At 38.2% G+C, this 17601-nt stretch overlaps 1 protein-coding gene across 1 annotated transcript in view; it reads left to right on the plus strand.

Annotated features, from left to right (window-relative positions):
* Positions 1-17601, plus strand: part of BRIP1 (BRCA1 interacting helicase 1) — a 49355-nt gene that overhangs the window by 2661 nt on the left and 29093 nt on the right. Inside the window, exons 5-14 of the mRNA XM_057378795.1 lie at positions 192-319; positions 731-865; positions 5801-6091; positions 6563-6784; positions 7081-7280; positions 9660-9792; positions 10336-10487; positions 10573-10744; positions 10858-10995; positions 11361-11522. Coding sequence (XP_057234778.1) covers positions 192-319; positions 731-865; positions 5801-6091; positions 6563-6784; positions 7081-7280; positions 9660-9792; positions 10336-10487; positions 10573-10744; positions 10858-10995; positions 11361-11522 — 1733 coding nt within the window. The remainder of the gene's footprint in view (positions 1-191; positions 320-730; positions 866-5800; positions 6092-6562; positions 6785-7080; positions 7281-9659; positions 9793-10335; positions 10488-10572; positions 10745-10857; positions 10996-11360; positions 11523-17601) is intronic.

The raw sequence follows: 17601 nt of genomic DNA on the forward strand, positions 1-17601 counted from the left end.
AATAGCAGAGTTACTGCGAGTTCTGCCCTGCACAAAATCTGTGTGATGGCTAACATGTCTAGAACACTGTTCCCTACATCTTATATATTTATAGTAATTCTATCAGTTACTATTCTGTAGTAATTATATTTTCAAATGTTACCCTTATTTACTGCATCCCTAGTAATGGACATCCATTTTATTAATTACAGAATGTAAGGAGAGTGAAACACTAGCTTCAAAGCTGTCTGCCAAAAAAAAGTTATCTCTTCGTGACAGTGAAAATGATGACTTTCAAGTAGACAGGAAAAGGATTCGTCCTTTAGAAACAGAGCAGCAGGTGAGCAGAGATTTTTGTCAGTGAAATAATCCAAGTATGGCTCAACCAAACTCTCAAATCCCAATTACGGATTTTTATAGCTTATATATATAGATATTATTTTTTCCATCAATGTGGCTTGGATTATATGTTTTTGCTATGGATGTGCTCAGCATATAGAATTGTCATTTCTGTGAGTTTTGTAACAGTGAGAAAGCAGAGCAGAAAAGCTCAGCAATAACTACAGATTTTTTTWATAATTAAAACTTTATAGCTTTCCYTAATGACTTTTGTGTGGYTTAGATTTGGKTAARCTSTTAACAAGCAGTGATGCCMATACTRAAACAAACTCAGCTGAAACAAAGCCATGACTGCCAGTGTGAGCACATCCCTCTGCCCAGTGCMTTTTTACATTGTTTCTTTTCCCAGCAGGTCAGAAAACGTCAGTGCTATGCAAAAGGGGTGCAGTTAGTTGATGCTTTAGAAGTTTATAATCAGAGAAAAAATGGAGAGCTGACGGTTCACTCTGTAAAAGACGTGAAAACCACTACTTTATCGCCGCAAACAGTAAGTAATACAGAATACTTTTACATCAGGAGTGTTAGTATAAGAGCAATTTGAAACAATATTTTATGTGAATGGGTTATGCATGAAATGCAGCTTAATGAARTTTAAGCAAACATTGCACCTCTGGCTACATTACACCCAATGCAAATTTGATTTTCATTACCATCTTCTGTAGCAGAAGTATCACATCAGAAGWTGAGATATAAATTTGCAGCTCTTTCTGCAGCATTTGTTAGGCATTTTCTGCTTTTCTTACTCTTTGAAAATAATAGATTTTACATTGATGTTTGTTGGAGCAAAACAAGGAGAAGAAATGTGTGGCTGTGTAGGGCTGAGTGTGGGATGCCAAGTTATGTTARTGATGTAGTAACCACAAAGGAAACCAAAAGCTATAGGATTACTGTAAGACACTGGAAGCTAAATATTTTCTTAGCAAAAGTGAGTCTGTGTTGTAGGTCATTTGGTGGGAGGTAGTTTTTATTAGTTTTGGAAAGCTCTGTAGATTTTTTTCACTAAGATATGAAAATGCTTTTTGCCACCGAGCTTCAATTGGTAGTTTGAAATCCAGACGCCACCAGAGTGTGCTGTTGATTTTCAAATAAAAAAGACCTTCCTTCCTTCCTTCCTGGTTGTAAAATTTCCTTCGGTACTTTGATGTGGGTATATGAAAAATGTTATTTGAAATTTTTTGTGTAGAAGAAAACTAAACATATTGTCTGCTACATCTTTAGAAAAAGTAACCTAAGAAGAAAGAAAGGGKGTTATTTCTCTTAAAGTTTCGTTTTAAGAATGAAAGAATATGCTATTACTTTGCTGAGATGAACTTTTCCTTTAACACATTGAGAACTTGTCTGGTATCAAGAAACAATTGCAGAAAGTAAGGCCTTGTTTATTATTAGTAGTTCTGAGCTTTAACTACATTCRGTTTACAACAGGAAGAGCATCACAGCACAGGTTGTTAGGTGAAAAAATGTTTTTTCTAGTGTAGCTTAGGAAATAACTCAACAGAGGCTATGTTCAACACTTACCACAATGTATATGGGATGATACAATAATGGGATAACAGTATTTGATTACTGAGGTAACCCTGCCTTTGTATAACCCGTGTTTTACAATTCTCTGCTTAAAGCACATTTAGTTTCCTGTCAAGTCCTGTTTGTACTCCAAGAGGGAGAATTGGTGTGGTTGTTGTAGGAGSATGAGGGGTGCTGCCCAGCACTGCTGCATCTCAACCTGCAGATGTGTGGGTGAGAATCCAAACTGTGCTCAGCTGCTTTCACTCCMGAGCCTGGGAATCCATCTCTGGCCCTCTGCTATTAACTCCTGCAAGGGAGGGCAGTTCCAGTGTGAGTTTAAGTGGGAAATTATACCCTCAGGGTACTCTCATGATTACTTCTGTCAAAGCATATGGCCTGAGAAACTGGGGCAGCTGGGTTAAGGAATCCCCATTTCTACCAGGGAAAGAAAGTAAACAGTAAATGGAGAGTAGTGTAACAAACACTTGGGGTATCAAAAAACAACTGTGAAAAGAATCTGTCTTAATGTGCTAGCCCATTGCAGTTTAACATATTGCTTACAACCTGCACAATGGGGTTTGAGTGACTTCTGTTACACATTCCAGGGGACTGGCAGCCTGTTACAATCAGGGTCTGGACTCCAGAATGGGCTAATTTACCACGATGGGATGAAGAAAGTTGTGGATTTGTATTACATGCTCTCACCTGACACCGTATCTGATCCTTTTCCTGCTGATTGACATTTTGAATGAGCTCTTTGAAGCAAGTTCCAGCTTAATTAAAACGTTTGCTTGGTTAGCAGTGATCTGTGAAAGCCTGTGATAAATATTGAACTGGGTTCACCTGCTGGTGACTGGGGGAGGATAAACAGCTGCTTTGTGTGCTTTAATCAAGAGGCTGCAGCAGCAGCAGAATACTGGGCTTTCTGAGCTTCCAAAGGAGCAGTTGAAAAGCTCTGGTAATGTCACTGCTGATATCTCCCTAGATTGTGCTTGTGTGATATTTCACACAAGAGGCATTCACTGCTGCAGCATTCAGGTGGCTTTGTAACGGGGAAATGTAGATGGAGATACGAAGAACTCCTCTTACCTCTTTGTGTTTCAAAGATCACAGCCTCAGTGTTTGTTTAGCTCTATTTTACACACAGGACAGGGTGGTGGACTTGATTATTCCTATTTTAATCGGACTTCCACGTTTTTGCCATATAAATATTGATGTGATAGGCTGTTTTATCTACCCCTGACAGAAGTAAAAACAAGCTGCATTAGCCTAAGGTCCATATAGGCTGATATCTGATYTCTAATGGCATCTGTTACTGGATGTTTCTGATTAAATACTGCAGAAAGTACAGGACTATCTTTTTTTTGCCCTCTTCCAAATGAAAATCCCTCTTTCAGATTCCAGCAGTTGAAAACAGGTTTAGCTCTGAAGCCAGAGGGTATTATGAAATACAATTCTGTTCTCTTAATATGAATTATTTCTAATCAGCCTCCACCAGAATTCCTGCATAGAAACTTTGAAACATTTTAAAATTTTATTACAGCTCAACCAGTATCTCTGTGGTATGGGTGTTAAAATTTGTACTTTGAGGCAATGCTGCCAAGGAAACCCCTTGTTCAGTGGAGTTTTCTTTSCTTCTGTAGTAATGGGAGAGGAACACACCACTTTAGGTGTTGCTATGTGACACAGTCAATTCTTCTTAGAGAAATACAGAAYTTAATAATATGCCTTTAATAAAATTAAAATATATATTTTAAGAATTCAAGTGCAAATTGACAGACTTGACGTGCACAATGTGTAATGAGTGTGAGTAATGTGCGAACAACGTGAAGAACTCAACTTTCAAACTGTGTTTTAAGCAATTTTCTGAAGTTTTTCTTCATTATGAAGGATTTTCTGAAAAGATTTTATTTATGAATGTATTTGGGGCTAATGGTGTCTGTGGCTTTCAGAAATGCTGTGACTTCTGCAGGCAGTTTTATACTCTTAACTGGTTACTATAAAATCGGCCTGAGTTTACAGCTTTCTTGATATTGTGGGCTTGAGTGTTTTTTGAACATAAAACTTTTTTCAAAGTTAAAGGTAACATTTTAGTATGGGAATAATGACTAAAGTGCTTCTTAATGCCAGTATTATACCAATTCCAAAGCTCTTAAACCAAACTTTTAAGCCCACCTGTAAAATACTGTAATTTATTAGCCTTACACATAAGAACACTTTATTTCTTTTTTATGAAAAGAATAATATCTGGTGTTTTAAACCCATGATAGAAGAACCTTCTGTTCATGTTAATATATATTAATTTGAGCTGCATTTTCCTGTTGTTTTAAGAACTCTTACAAAACAGCTGCCTGATATTATTTTTATTTGGCTTAGYATAGCAGTGAAATATTAGTAGTGAAGGATCACCTTAACGTCCTATGTATTGTTTTTCTCTCTGAAAATACAATCTGACTCAGATTAAAATTAAAAAATCTTCATGTTCTTAAAGGCCCTACACAGTCACCACTTCAGTTATATTAATTTTTAGCTTGGTAAYGTGGTTTTCATTATTTCCAGGAGCAAAGCAGAATATAACTGATAGAAATATCAAGGCACCATTTGCACTGGAGTTTTCTGTGTGAGCACAGAGCTGGGCATTGCACATATGTAACATATACCATATGTCAGCTGTTTCCTGCTTGGCTGTTGACAAGAGCCCCATTCATAACTCTTCTTTTTATCCTTTCAGTGAATAAGTAATTATTCAATATAGAAGGCAGGATATTTGGAACTGGCTATTTAATGTGGCAGCACAGGGTAATGAAATCTGCTGTTACTGGCAACCTGAGAGGGGAATGTAACAATTCCAGCATGGGTGTAACTTTATCTGCTTTGAGGCCTGTTTATTTGGCACATCAGTGAACCTTTTATCCCAGTGAGTGGCAGCTCCAGAGGGTTACATTTACATGCTTTCTATCATGTATTGTAATATTTAATGGCAGACAAGGCTGAGTGGGGCTGAGGGTAACACGAACTTGCTTTTCCTTGGAGTAGAAGCTAAAGACAGCTTGATCCCCAGAATTGTGGTGTAACACACAGCATGACTTACCATTTGTTTGTAATGGATAATCTTACTGAGACAATTAAAAGGGAGGGAGGAGTATTGCAGTGGGCAGCTACATGTTGTTACCTGCACTACCCCCTGGAACCCAAATACAAACTCTTTTACACTGGAGCCACTCTTTATTTTTCATRGGAGGTGTGTTTGAACATGGTTATGCATGGGTTCCTTTTTTCCTGCCTGTCTTTTCAAATCCATGATGACAATTTCATGTCAGTTGTTCCAGTGTTGAATGTTATGAAAGATGGTGCTTCTCTGGAAGAAAAGAAATGGCTTTTAACAAATATCTTACAGGATTAGGTTCTGTTTAGAATTATTCCCTGTGTTTCTTTTATTCTCCTGGTTACTTGATGGCCTTTGGCAGAATGGCACTGCAAACATGTTTTTAATGGAGARTGTGTGGTGTAGTCTGTTTTATCTGTGCACAGAGTTCCTGAACCATCTATGTTTCTTCTGCTTGCTTTAAGGAAAAAGTTTGTTTTGAGTCTCTGTTCCAAGTTTTCATATTGAAGGTGTTGGAGTCTTCCTCTGTARGAGGAGTGTCCTGAGCTAAAGCTTTATTTGCATTGTTCACATGTGTAAACATTCTATGGATTAATAGTCCTTTCTGATTGAGTTATGATAAAATTGTGATTGCTAGGAGGTTTTCTTAGTGATTTTCCAGTGCTTTAGAATTTTAAATTTTTTAATTTGATGGATGCCCTGGTTACTAAACTAGCTATCCCAGTGGGCACTTTCCAACCAGAACATGAGCAGATTTAGCACCTTCATCTCTCAGTGGGATTTTGTTAATAATTTTTTTGTCTTGGTTTGCAGCCTCCTGGCCGTTGCACTGAGTGTTCCTGTTCTTCTGGGAAAGAACCTGATAAAGATCCCAGTCACACAAAGAAGAAAGAAAATGGAGATCGGTTGTGTGTTCCCAAAATTTTTTTTGGGACACGAACACACAAGCAAATAAGCCAGATCACCAGGGAGCTGAGGAGGACAGCATATTCCTATGTCCCCATGACAATCCTTTCCAGCAGGGACTATACCTGTATTCATCCAGTGGTATCCAACAGTAGTAACAGGAATGAACTGTGTGTGGAATTACTGGACGGGAAACATGTGAGTAATTGTGTTCCAGAACCCCAACTGGGTTCATTAAACCCAGTCATATTTAACAGCTAGAATGAGGAATGTTTTTTACTTCTTTATATTCTGTTGGTTAAATGCCACCTGGTGATTTGGTTAAATTTAATATTAATTGTTAGAAAATGTTAATACACRGTAGCAATATTGCAAAAATTTAGGATGACAGGAAAAAGAATTATGACTGCCAGATTAATATTGTGGTGAGACTTAAATTGTCTTTGGGTTTACAGATGAAGAAGAAATCAGGATCCTTTATTGATATACATTTCAGAAACATGGATTTACCTGCCATGATACGTTCTTTGTTATTGTCTGGCAGAGAAAGTAGCTGTTAGAAACGTTTTTAAGAACTAGCCAAATGCATGGAACATTTGGAGGATTTAAGCCTRCTTGGTGGGTACAAGAAATAATGAAAACCAAGTCTCTGCACTTCTTTGCTTTCAGGGCAAATCCTGYTCTTATTACCACAGTGTTCATAAGCTCAGGGAGCACCATCTCCTGCAGTCTGCACAGGGGGTGTACCGAGCTTGGGACATTGAAGATCTGGTGAGCCTGGGCAGGCGGCTTCGTGCCTGTGCCTATTTTGGAGCCAGAGAGCTGATGGTGGAGGCAGACATTGTGTTTTGTCCTTACAATTATCTTCTGGACCCACAGATCCGGGAGTGTGTAAGTATGGTGGGGAGAAAGATGGCAAGAACTGAAGTTAAAAAGATATTGCCCACCGAATATTATGTTTCTGTGGTCAACTGAGATCCTATTTCTATCCAAAATACTATCTAAAAAAAGAACTTCTGGGGTTTCTTCCCCCCTTAATATTTTCTAGATTATGGAAATTGGCTCGAAACCGGAAAAGTTTCATTTACACCGTGATGCAGAATATGCATTTTTTTAACAGGGTCCTGTCAGTTGCTGTTTCTCCCAYCTTTCACTCTGATTTACTAGACAATAATTTTCTTTTTTAGATTGACATTAAACTCAAAGACCAAGTAGTCATTTTGGATGAAGCTCATAACATGGAGGACTGTGCTCGGGAGTCCGTGAGCTACGAGGTTACTGAGGGTCAGCTCAGAGCTGCCCGAGAGGAGCTCGATTTCATGGTCAATAACAACATCAGGCAGCAGCATCATGAGCCCCTCCGAGCTGTCTGCTGCTCCCTGATCAAGTAAGGCACTTATTTTCAATTACTTTATATCAATTCATATTTTTTGAAATTACTTTTAGATTGGAATCCACCAAATTCTTTATAGTTAAAAGTGAATTTGTCAGTTTTGCCCTCTCTCTTGGAAAGGGAAGACCTGGACATAAGCTGAAAATCATGAGAAGGGATGGAAGAAAAGCAAATGGACAGAAGAAACAAGAGGTCAAGCGCAAAGTCTTTTGGGTGAAGTGTCAAAGTCAGCAGGAAAAAAGTGAATAATGCTACAAGTGGCTTTGTAGGTAACTGAATTCTGCTTCAGTGTGTGCAATATCTTCATTTTGCTGCGTTAGTGGCTGCTACAATGGACTTTGCAGGGCAGCCCTGGAGTAGTTCATTCTCCCATCCTCTATTCTCCGAGTTAATATTTGTGTCACACAGAGACAAGTGACTTTTTCTGCTTGGCAGAAGCCAATTCTCCTACCTTGGCTGTTTCAAATGTTAAATTTTAGTAAAAGGTAAGAAGAGCATGGCTGGAGATTTGATTGCCTSAAGCTTTTTAACCTTATCAGGAAAACTAAGGTTGATTGTCTTGGCAAATCTGCCAGCAGCATGAAAAGCAATTGTTGGAAAGCAGAAGACTGGGTGTAAATGGCCAGTAACAGGTAAAATGCTTCTGCACAGTGACATGGCTTTGCCAAATGCATGGGTAGCTAGAAAAAAATCTTATTTCACTTCTAAAGATCCTGTGCCCTCATTCCAGAAAGCACTTAAGGATGGGCTTAGTGCCACAGAGGTTCTGCAGTGACCTTTGGGAGGAATTTGAAGAGAGACCAATGGAGGTGTGCTGGCAGGCTCTGCTGATGAGATGCACATTTACCAGGACAAATCACTCTGTCCAGTGGAATACGCTGTGTCAACTGTGGAATTTTCTGGTAGTGAGGGAAGCAGCAAATASACTTCCTGGAATTGAAGGCATGTGTGCAACATCCATTCATTCTTTTCCTGGAAATACTGCATACAGCAATTTTCACTTCAAAACCAGAGATGCCTTTCTGGGAATTGAGYTAATTTTATTTATGCTCCCTGCTTAGCTCTAAAAATCATTTAACAGGCTTGGCAAGTAAATGCTTTAATGTTTGATGGTATTTATTTGAGAATTTGGGCTGTGGTGTTGGTGATATTTGGCCATTGTGTTAGGTTTGTATTTGCATTTATTATTTCAAAAGTATGTGAGGGTGTTTGAAGTTAATAACAGGGAAATATAACTTTGACATTTCCTGAAGTGTTTTATCCATTGTGAATCTCTTTAATTTCTGTCACAGGGGCCTTGTCCTAATTTCGATTCCAGGTCTTTTTGATRTTACATTCTAGGAATTGGGGCCAAATTCTGTCTGTGTTTGTGATCACCATTCSTTAATGAGATAAACCAAATTATAGCCAAAGAAGTGATTGTTGTGGCAGTATTGATGGGGTTTTATTTGCATTTAACCTGGCAGAAGGGAAGCTTTATTTTAATTGTTCCTTGGATCAGATTATTTGCGGTGACAGGGCAGGAAATCTAGAACTGAAACAGTCACAGAGCCTCGCTCTTGAGTTGATAATGATTAACTGATTTTGCAGGTAAATATTTTGAGCTGTTGCAGCACTGACAGCTGTCTTTTTGATGCCTCCTGCCTTTTGATGGACCAGACAGCTCCGGCCTTTCCAGGGAGGGAGGGAGGGAGCTGCCTGCTTTTCTAGACAGAGACAAGGTCTTGTGGTACTGCAGGGATGAAGGAAAATTTTAGCTCTGCCACAAATGAGATCATCTCCATGTTTAGCTCCTATTTTTAGCAAGTCTAGCACATTTTGCACTGCATTACAATTATAATTCTGTTTCACCTTCAAGTTTCAGCAGTTGCCAATACCTGTAGATAGGTTTAAATGTGCACTTTTTATTGCCCCACTTTCCCTTCCATGTGTAAATATTAAAAGTGTGCATTTCATGCCTCAGGATTTGTTCTTAATTGGAAAGTCAGCMGTTGACAGGGATGATAAACCAACCTGCATCAATTAGAGCAGTGATGAGTGGCTTTAAATCTGCAGCAGAAGTCTTGCTTGAAAGAGCCTGACGTATCATAAGAAGAAATTATATTTTAATTCCTTCTCTTTATTTTAAAGATATTATATGAAGTATAAACACATGGGGAGAAATTTTCTTCTCCCTTCAATGAGCTGCATCCAGAGGAGTTCTGTATGAGTTCAACATGCACAAAGGAAAAGCAGAATCTCTCTACTTATGTGTAATAAAACATTTCTCATTTTAGAAGTCTGGTGCAATTTTTGAGGTTTGCTKTGTACATGCAAAGTACCTCTAAATCTCTAAAATCAATGCTGCAATGATTGCTGRTTTTTCTCTTTCAGCTGGTTGCAGGAGAGCTCTGGGCAGCTGGTGGAGAGAGCCTATGAAACTTCCTGTAAGGTGTGGAGTGGCAAAGAAATGCTCAACTTCTTGCACAAAATGGGAATAACTGGGATTAATTTTCCCATTTTACAGGTAATGTTGTGTGCTGTGTGAATGAGCATCATAGTGCAAGACCAACAATATTGGGGTTATTAAACGTCTTTAAATGCACATAAGTTAAATGCAAAAGATCTTTTAATTTACTGCAATACTGAAAAGTTGTCTGAAAATTATTCCTGATGAAAACCAGGAGCAATCCCCTTGAGCTACTGCAATTTGTTGAGAATCAGTGTTTTGAAGGACACAATTGATCCCAAACAATTATTTAAATTGAACCATTGAGCCAGTGATAGTTTTGCCTGTTCTATCCAGCTGTATTTTTATGGAGTGTTGAAATGTTTTTACTCTGTTTGCAAGTTTAYCCCTCCTTTCTGTGTAAGCCAGAAATGTTAAAAGCATTGTTAAAAATCGAATTCATTGTTCTCCTTCCCTTGGCCCTTCTTTGTCCCTTTCCTTCTGACTTTATAGGTATTTTAGGTGAAATTTTAAAGCAGTGAGCTGAYAGTCTTGTCTCTGTTAATTTTGATTTGGAGAAGACACTTAGAATGTTGTTAATATGGAATTTGCCTATCACAGAAACATCTTGCTGCTGTCCTGGAAAAAGAAGAAAAAGTATCCACGCATGGGAGAGAGGAAGTTATTGAGGTGCCAGTTGTGAGCCCTGCGACACAGATAGTGCTCAAAGGCTTGTTCATGGTGTTTTACTATCTCTTCAAAGACAAAAACAGGTCAGGTCTTACTTTTACAAGTTTAATGTTCACAATTTSATTGCTTAATTGTAGTTTTTACTGATATTTCTCTCTCTCTGTATAGGTTTGCAGATGATTACAGGGTTGCTTTGCAACAAACGTACACTTGGGTAACTGAAAACCAGCATGATGATGGAGATRCAAGTTCCTTCTTCCCAAGGCGCAGGCACAAAAAGAGTTCAAGGCAGAAAACCCTTGTCCACATGCTGAATTTTTGGTGCTTGAACCCTGCTGTGGTGAGCTGAGAGTGAAAAAGGCCTCAAATAATCTGAGTCATAACAAATAAATATCAGATCTGAAAGTGATTGTATTGATTTTCTAAATTCCTGCTTTTCTTTCTCCCACCTAGGCCTTTTCCGAGTTAAATGAYGTTAGAACAATTGTTCTGACATCAGGCACACTTTCCCCCATGGATTCCTTTTCCTCAGAGCTTGGTGTGAAGTTTTCCATTCAGCTGGAGGCGAATCACATTATCCGGAATTCCCAGGTAAATTGGGCATGGCTGTTCCCTCTCTTGAGCTCTGATGCTGCCCRTGGTACAAAAACCAAATCAAAGTGATGAAAAATCTGTTCTGTCACTTAAAAGAATGATCCAGACTGTTGCTTGGTTTAATGCAATGGAAAAAGACATTTTCAAATGAATAAAGAAGCAATTTTTAGACATTTCCCTGAAAAAGTTTATCATCCTATATTGGTAATAACTCTCATACCAGTTACTGTACTTTAAGTGCTGAAATGAACTTGTTAAGGAATATCTCAATATTTCTTTCATACTTCAARTGCTGTTATTGAACCTGATGGAATTTATCCAGCCTGTTTTAGAATTCACTTTTTCCATGTGGAACACCCCAGGTTTGGGTTGGCACGGTCGGAGCGGGCCCCAACGGGCGGAAGTTGCGTGCCACATTCCAGCACACGGAGACCTTTGAGTTCCAGGATGAGGTGGGAGCACTCCTGCTCTCGGTGTGTCAGACAGTTGGCCAAGGAGTTCTGTGCTTTTTGCCATCCTATAAGGTAAGGAAATCTGAATTTGCATTCTCTCTCTGAAAGCACAACCCTTTGAAAATGCACTGTGGGATCCTCAGCTTTATACATCAACATATAAAAATGTTTATCAAGTAAATGTCGTATCACAGAGAGATTATATTGATATTTCTTCACATTCAGGGTTGTTTTCATGAGCAAACATGTTTGTTTTTTCTCAGCAGAAAAAAAACAAACCATATTTGGTTTTTCTGTGTTCATAAATACAATTGTTTCAATTAGCATTACCAAAAAAACAGCCATAATTATAATTTTAATTATGTTTTCCTAAAGGTTTAGAAATTATTTATTAAGAAAAACACCAAAAATCACATAATGAAATGATACTTTCTGTATAACTCAGCAGCAGGAATGCCTTTTGCATGTTCTTTCTGTGCTACCAGAATGCAGAATTCATTCAGTTAATTTCTCCTTCCCTTGTTTCTTGTTCCATTTCACTGCATTGGAGATTGGAGTGTATTTTTCTTGAGTCAGGGGAATTGCTCACTGACATTGGCTGAAAGGAATCAAATTTCTCCATTTCAAACTATGTAATATCTAATTTCACTGACAACAGATATCTAATTATGGTTAATCTGGATCTCCCCRTAGTTCTGCTTTCTTCTCTATTTGTTCTTGCTGTTGTTTATGGTCAGGAACAGGAATATAAACCTGCAGTATGATTCTGTAACTCATACTGATTTTTCTTTTAATGCTTGCAAGGATATGACTTTTAAATAATTATCTATGATTTAAAAAAACCATCTAAACAAAACAAAAATCTCAAAAAATCCCAAGAAGTCCTAGACTAATGATCAAAAATGCAACATGTTGAAAATAGAATTTCAGACTTCTATCCTCATCTTAAGGTTCCTAAACAGAATATTTTACAAAATGAAATTAAAACGATTCATTCTTCTTTTAGAAACCCTTCATGTTTTATTGTTTAACTAGCAGGCTGCAGAGGGAGGGTTATTTCTTGCCTGGGTGTCTTTAGAAGTGGGAACCACAGTGCAATTCCTGACAGTAACCATTAGGTGACACATCAGACCAGGTAATGCAAGCCACTGAAAAAAATCAGATTACTGACCATCAATTTATTTAACCCAGCTCCCAAAACTCTGCACTTCCATGCAAAGGGAATGATCTGACCAGAAATCTCCCATTCAATCTATTGAAGAATGTAACTGGAGCATATTTCAGTTGCCAGTGTTATCTTTCCAAGTGTGTCGTGTTGGACAGTTGGTCTTCCATATCCAGACCTGACRAATATTTATGAAAGTTTTTATGGGAATAGTAATGTGAATTGCAAGTACAGAGAGAGACTTTGTAATGACATTTAATAAAGGAAGAAAACAATTGCTGGACAGCTCTGGCAGCCTTCCCCCTCCCCTGCCCTTCTGCCTCACTGAAAGGTCACCCCACACACTGAGTATGTTCTGTTCTTTGTGGGAACACTTCCCTGAGMCCAGCAAAGTATTGATAAATAGAAATTGCAGACAATTGAAGGATGATATTTTAAAATCACATTGCCAATATTTTTCTATGGATGCCCTTTTTCTTTCTACTACTTTTATTTGGGATTGGGTYGCCTTTAAGTCTGAGATTAATACCTTGAAAACACAGAATAATGTAAGCATATTAGTCCAGGGAAAACAAGGTMTTTTTCTTTCATCATCATACAGAATATTTGCATTTCAAAAGTGATTTTCACAGGAAATTGCTGCCTCTTAAAAAAGCTGCAGCCTTCAAAAGAATTTTTCAAGGCTGTCAGGATCTGATTAATACAYATGGATCTCACTGTTATGAGTTAAACAGATTTTTTGATGGCTCAATCTGTTTTATRAATTGAAATTTCAGCTTTGGAATAAGTGAAAAATAAAGGTGTTTTTTTATATCTGGAAGGCTGAGGACAATGCTCTGGATTTTAAATACTTCCAATCTGGATAATTGAATGGAGCTGGAATTTAGTTAGGCATGTACATTGGATTTTAGTATGGAATTATTAGAATGGGGAAAAAAGCAATAGTATAGAAATTTCCATAKATCTTAATCAGGTATTTGAATAAATATATTTTTAATTGAAGAGTGACTTTAAAATACATACATGGCAAGTAATATCTGGAGTTAATAGTGCAAAAGAGGAAAATATATGGGTGGGAAAAAACCCATCAGCTGTATGTCCCCACATTTGATAGGTGTCTGTTATGAACAGCTGTGATGGTTCATGTGGGATAATTTACAAACAACGTGGAAATTTTGAGTGTCATTATTGGAGCTGTGGTACACTGACTTTTTAAAAAATCAGCTTAATCTTAGCRTTCACTAAATTCCAAACCTCCATCGTTTTTAAGACTCCTCAAACTGGTGATGCTATGCAACAAAAATGCATTGATGTGAAAATCAGTAGCAACTCCAGCAAAAGCACTCTATAAAAGAGAATATCAGAAGGTGAAAAGATTGCTCAGAAATCTAAGATGCTTTTAAACAAGATTAAGATAAGGCCCATTAGGGCTCATGTTGCCAACCTGTCTGCATTAAGATATATCTTGCCTGGTGCCTGCATCTTGGATGATTCATTCAATATGTGTCATATCAAAGTCAGGGTATCCAGCAAGGAGAAAAATGCTAATGCTTATAAATTTTACTGATAATCCATCATGATGAATTAACTGACCTTTCTTAGTAGCTTTTATTTTTTTACAAAAGAAGCATAGGATGATGATGTTAATGTCGGTGGGTTTGGTTTGTTGTGTTTTCCTTGGAGGCATTGCTGGTTAATTTGGATCTGCTAATGAGTCACCACTTGGAAGGAAAATTTTTACAATTGTTGCTGGAAAGGGTTTGAATGAGTGTTTTCAAGAGGAAAACGTGAACTGATAAGAATTCTCTGCTTGAGAACCCAAGCTCGTTGTGGGGAGATTGGACCTGATCACATTTAAAGGTTCCTTGCAGCCTAAACTATTCCAAGATCATAAATTGTGCCATGTGAATTAGGAGGATGGCACAATTAGCRTAAATTAGCATATAACCAATTAATGCTGATTGCATTGGCTGTTTTCCTTGAGAATTTAGGGGTAGGATTATAGGATGATATGCAGCAACTTTTGCCACTTGCAGAAATAAATGCTGAATTTCTCATTTGAGTTTTCACGTGTGTCATAACTTTAAGAGCTGCTTGGTCAGAGTTCAAGCTGTGTCAGTCTCATCTCATTTTCCTTCTCTTTTTCCTTTCTCTTCTCTTGCTGWTCATGTTTTCTTGAGTGGGAACAGCCAGGATTGGGTGACAGCAAATCCCTTTGGGCTGGAGTTCCTCTCTTTGTTGCTTGGCTCCCTTTTGCTGGGTAAGGGATGCACCAAACCTGTGCTGGAGTCACAGGCAGGTGTTGTTTGCTCTTGTGCTGACAAACCATTCTTGGCACCATCACAGGGCTCCAGACAAGCAGGAATTAGGGATATTAATTAACTCTGTGACACTGAGGAGCTGCTTTCAAACAGACTGAGAATCTTCAGTTATTCAGAATCAACAGGAGGGACCTCAGTTTAACCTCTGGCTGTGTCCACATGGATTTAAACCCTGCTGTCTCCTGGCCTGATGGAAACGTGCCACCCTCTGATATGACAGGCTGAGGGACAGATAAAATTTCCTGATTAATTCTCAATGTTTGGCTCTTCTTTGTTTCAGACAGACCCTTTCTTACTGAGATACATGAGAYTGGTAGAAATTCTTTTTTCAAGAAGTGTTTTAGAGTGACAGACAATGAATAGAACTCTGAAAAAACAACTGAAACTTTCCTGAAACACGGGTTTGTAAATAAATGATAAGAAACCCATTTTGTTTTCTGCCATCAATAAAACAAAGCAATGCTGCCTTCAGACAACTTTTACTTATTTAATAAATTACTTCAATAAATTTCCAAAGGATGGTAGTCTATTTAGCCCAGCCTATTAAAAGCATTAAGATTTGAGCACTGGCTGTTAAAATGAGTAAATGGCAATATCACMAAGTTAAACAAATGCCAAAAAACATTTTCCAGAGTACTGGGATTGTAACAATACCATTAATGAGGGCAAAGAGGTTTTAATGCAATTTGCACATTCTAAAGTTTCAAAAAGAGGTTTTGAGTTAGTGCATTATTAATGTTCTGAACATCTGGAACTATGTAAGAGCCACAGACATTGAGCAAGTGCAGGGTTTCCCCACTAGGTCTGATGCTGACTGATTTCCTCCCTAGCCAAAAGCTTGTTTTTAGAAGTTTGAGACAGTAAAATGACAATATCCAGATAAGACAGAAACATTCCACAGTGTCTTTTTGCTTGTAATATGTACAGAGGAAAAATTGGAGACGGTTAGGTCTGTGTGTGCAGTTAAAAGGTGAATTTGAAATTAAATAAAATAGTTCTTTACACCACAGATGGGGACTCCTTGGTGCAGGGTTTAGGTGAGGAATTATCTAGTAAATGCCATCAAAATGCTGAACTTTTTCTGTTAGGTGGATTTCTGTATTATATGCAGAGATAAATGCTTCATCAAGAGTAATACTCTCCTTGATGTTCGTGTTGACAGCTGTAGGAGTGAGTGCAGCTCTTTGAAGAAGAGATTTACTCCTGTGTGTAAATATTTGCATGGTGTAGGCTTCTGTTCATGTGGTTTGTGACAGAAATTTCTTCTTTAAAGTTCAATCAACATTAACTTTCTGCATAATTTTACTGTTAAAGAATGTAATTGACACTGTTACAGACTTAAAGTTATTCAGGAAACAAGAAAATGATGCAGGAAACAAGAATGTTTCAGTTTGTCATCCAATTTTAGTTGTTTTGGCTACAGCTAAAGCCCAACATCATTGGGATGGAAAGGAAGAGGCCTTTAAGCAGGTTTGGCATTTCAGGAGTGAGTTACAAAATAATTGTGAATTAATAATGATGCTCACTTTCTGCCCAGCATTTACCTCCTGCTCCCAAGGGAAAGGTTTTTCTCATACTCCAGGAGCCTCATTTGTTTGAGCCAAACAGCTGCAGACAGGGGGTGAGAAACCCCAAAACCAGGAGAGGGCTGTAGGGACAGAATCCTGGCATCCTTGTGCCTCTGAGAGGAGAGCAGAGTGAGGGAGGATTCAACACCCCCTGAGGAACCCTTGGGGCTTGTCCTGGCACTCAGGGCTGGGCAGTGCCAGGGACTGGTTTGGTGGCTGTCCCTGAGAAGGGCTCTGACACTGCTCTGACCTTTGGGGGGTTTATTTCTCTCTTGAAGGAAAGGCTCCTTGCCAACTTCTAAAGCTGGGCCTTTGGCCTTGCTCTGATGGATATCTTAGGGAAATTATTTCTGTCTGATTTGGGGGAAAACGTGCTGTAAAAAAGCTGAATTCTAATGGCTCCCAAATTCTTCATTTCAACATTTGCACCTAATAAACATAGATAGAATTTCATTGTACTTGTCCATTATTATTCCTTCATTGCTTGTTTTTTGTTCTTACTCTACCCTGGTAGTTTTCTTTGTGAACTTTATCTCAGCTTCTTTATGTTTTATGGGTTTTTTTTTCCTCCCATTAATCATATACAGTATCTACTTTCAGTTTAATTCTCTATTTTCCATCATTTCCATATCAGTCATATAAACTGTCTAGCTCTTGAGGCTCTCCCAGTCATCCAAAAATACAATTATCTGAGGTGCCTTCTGAGAGCTCCAAGAGCTCCTGTAAATCCTCATGTGATTCCTGAAGTCTACAGTTTGTTTTTCCCATTGACTTGGSCCTAGAAAAGTCTGTAAAAATCCCTGTGTGGGAGGGAAGATTTTAACCWTTCCCTCACAACACTTTGCTCTGCCCTGGGCTCTGCTGGTTCAAATATTAAATTGGTTCAAATATTAAAAAAACAGTAGCAGAAGGAATAATAAAGTCCATGCAAAAATAATTAGAATAAGAGTTTTTGTATAACCAGGTATATAATGTTTATCTTTAATGTCATCAGTTCAATCCAATTTTGCCAAACTAAATTTGCACCTGGAGCTGGCAATTCACAYCCTGGCAGGATCATCTCTTGTGGGATTACAGAGGCTGCAGCAAACTCACAG

The sequence above is a fragment of the Malurus melanocephalus genome, unplaced genomic scaffold, assembly GCF_030028575.1.
Source record: "Malurus melanocephalus ecotype Western Australia unplaced genomic scaffold, MMel_1.1 scaffold_376, whole genome shotgun sequence".
Taxonomy (NCBI): domain Eukaryota; kingdom Metazoa; phylum Chordata; class Aves; order Passeriformes; family Maluridae; genus Malurus; species Malurus melanocephalus.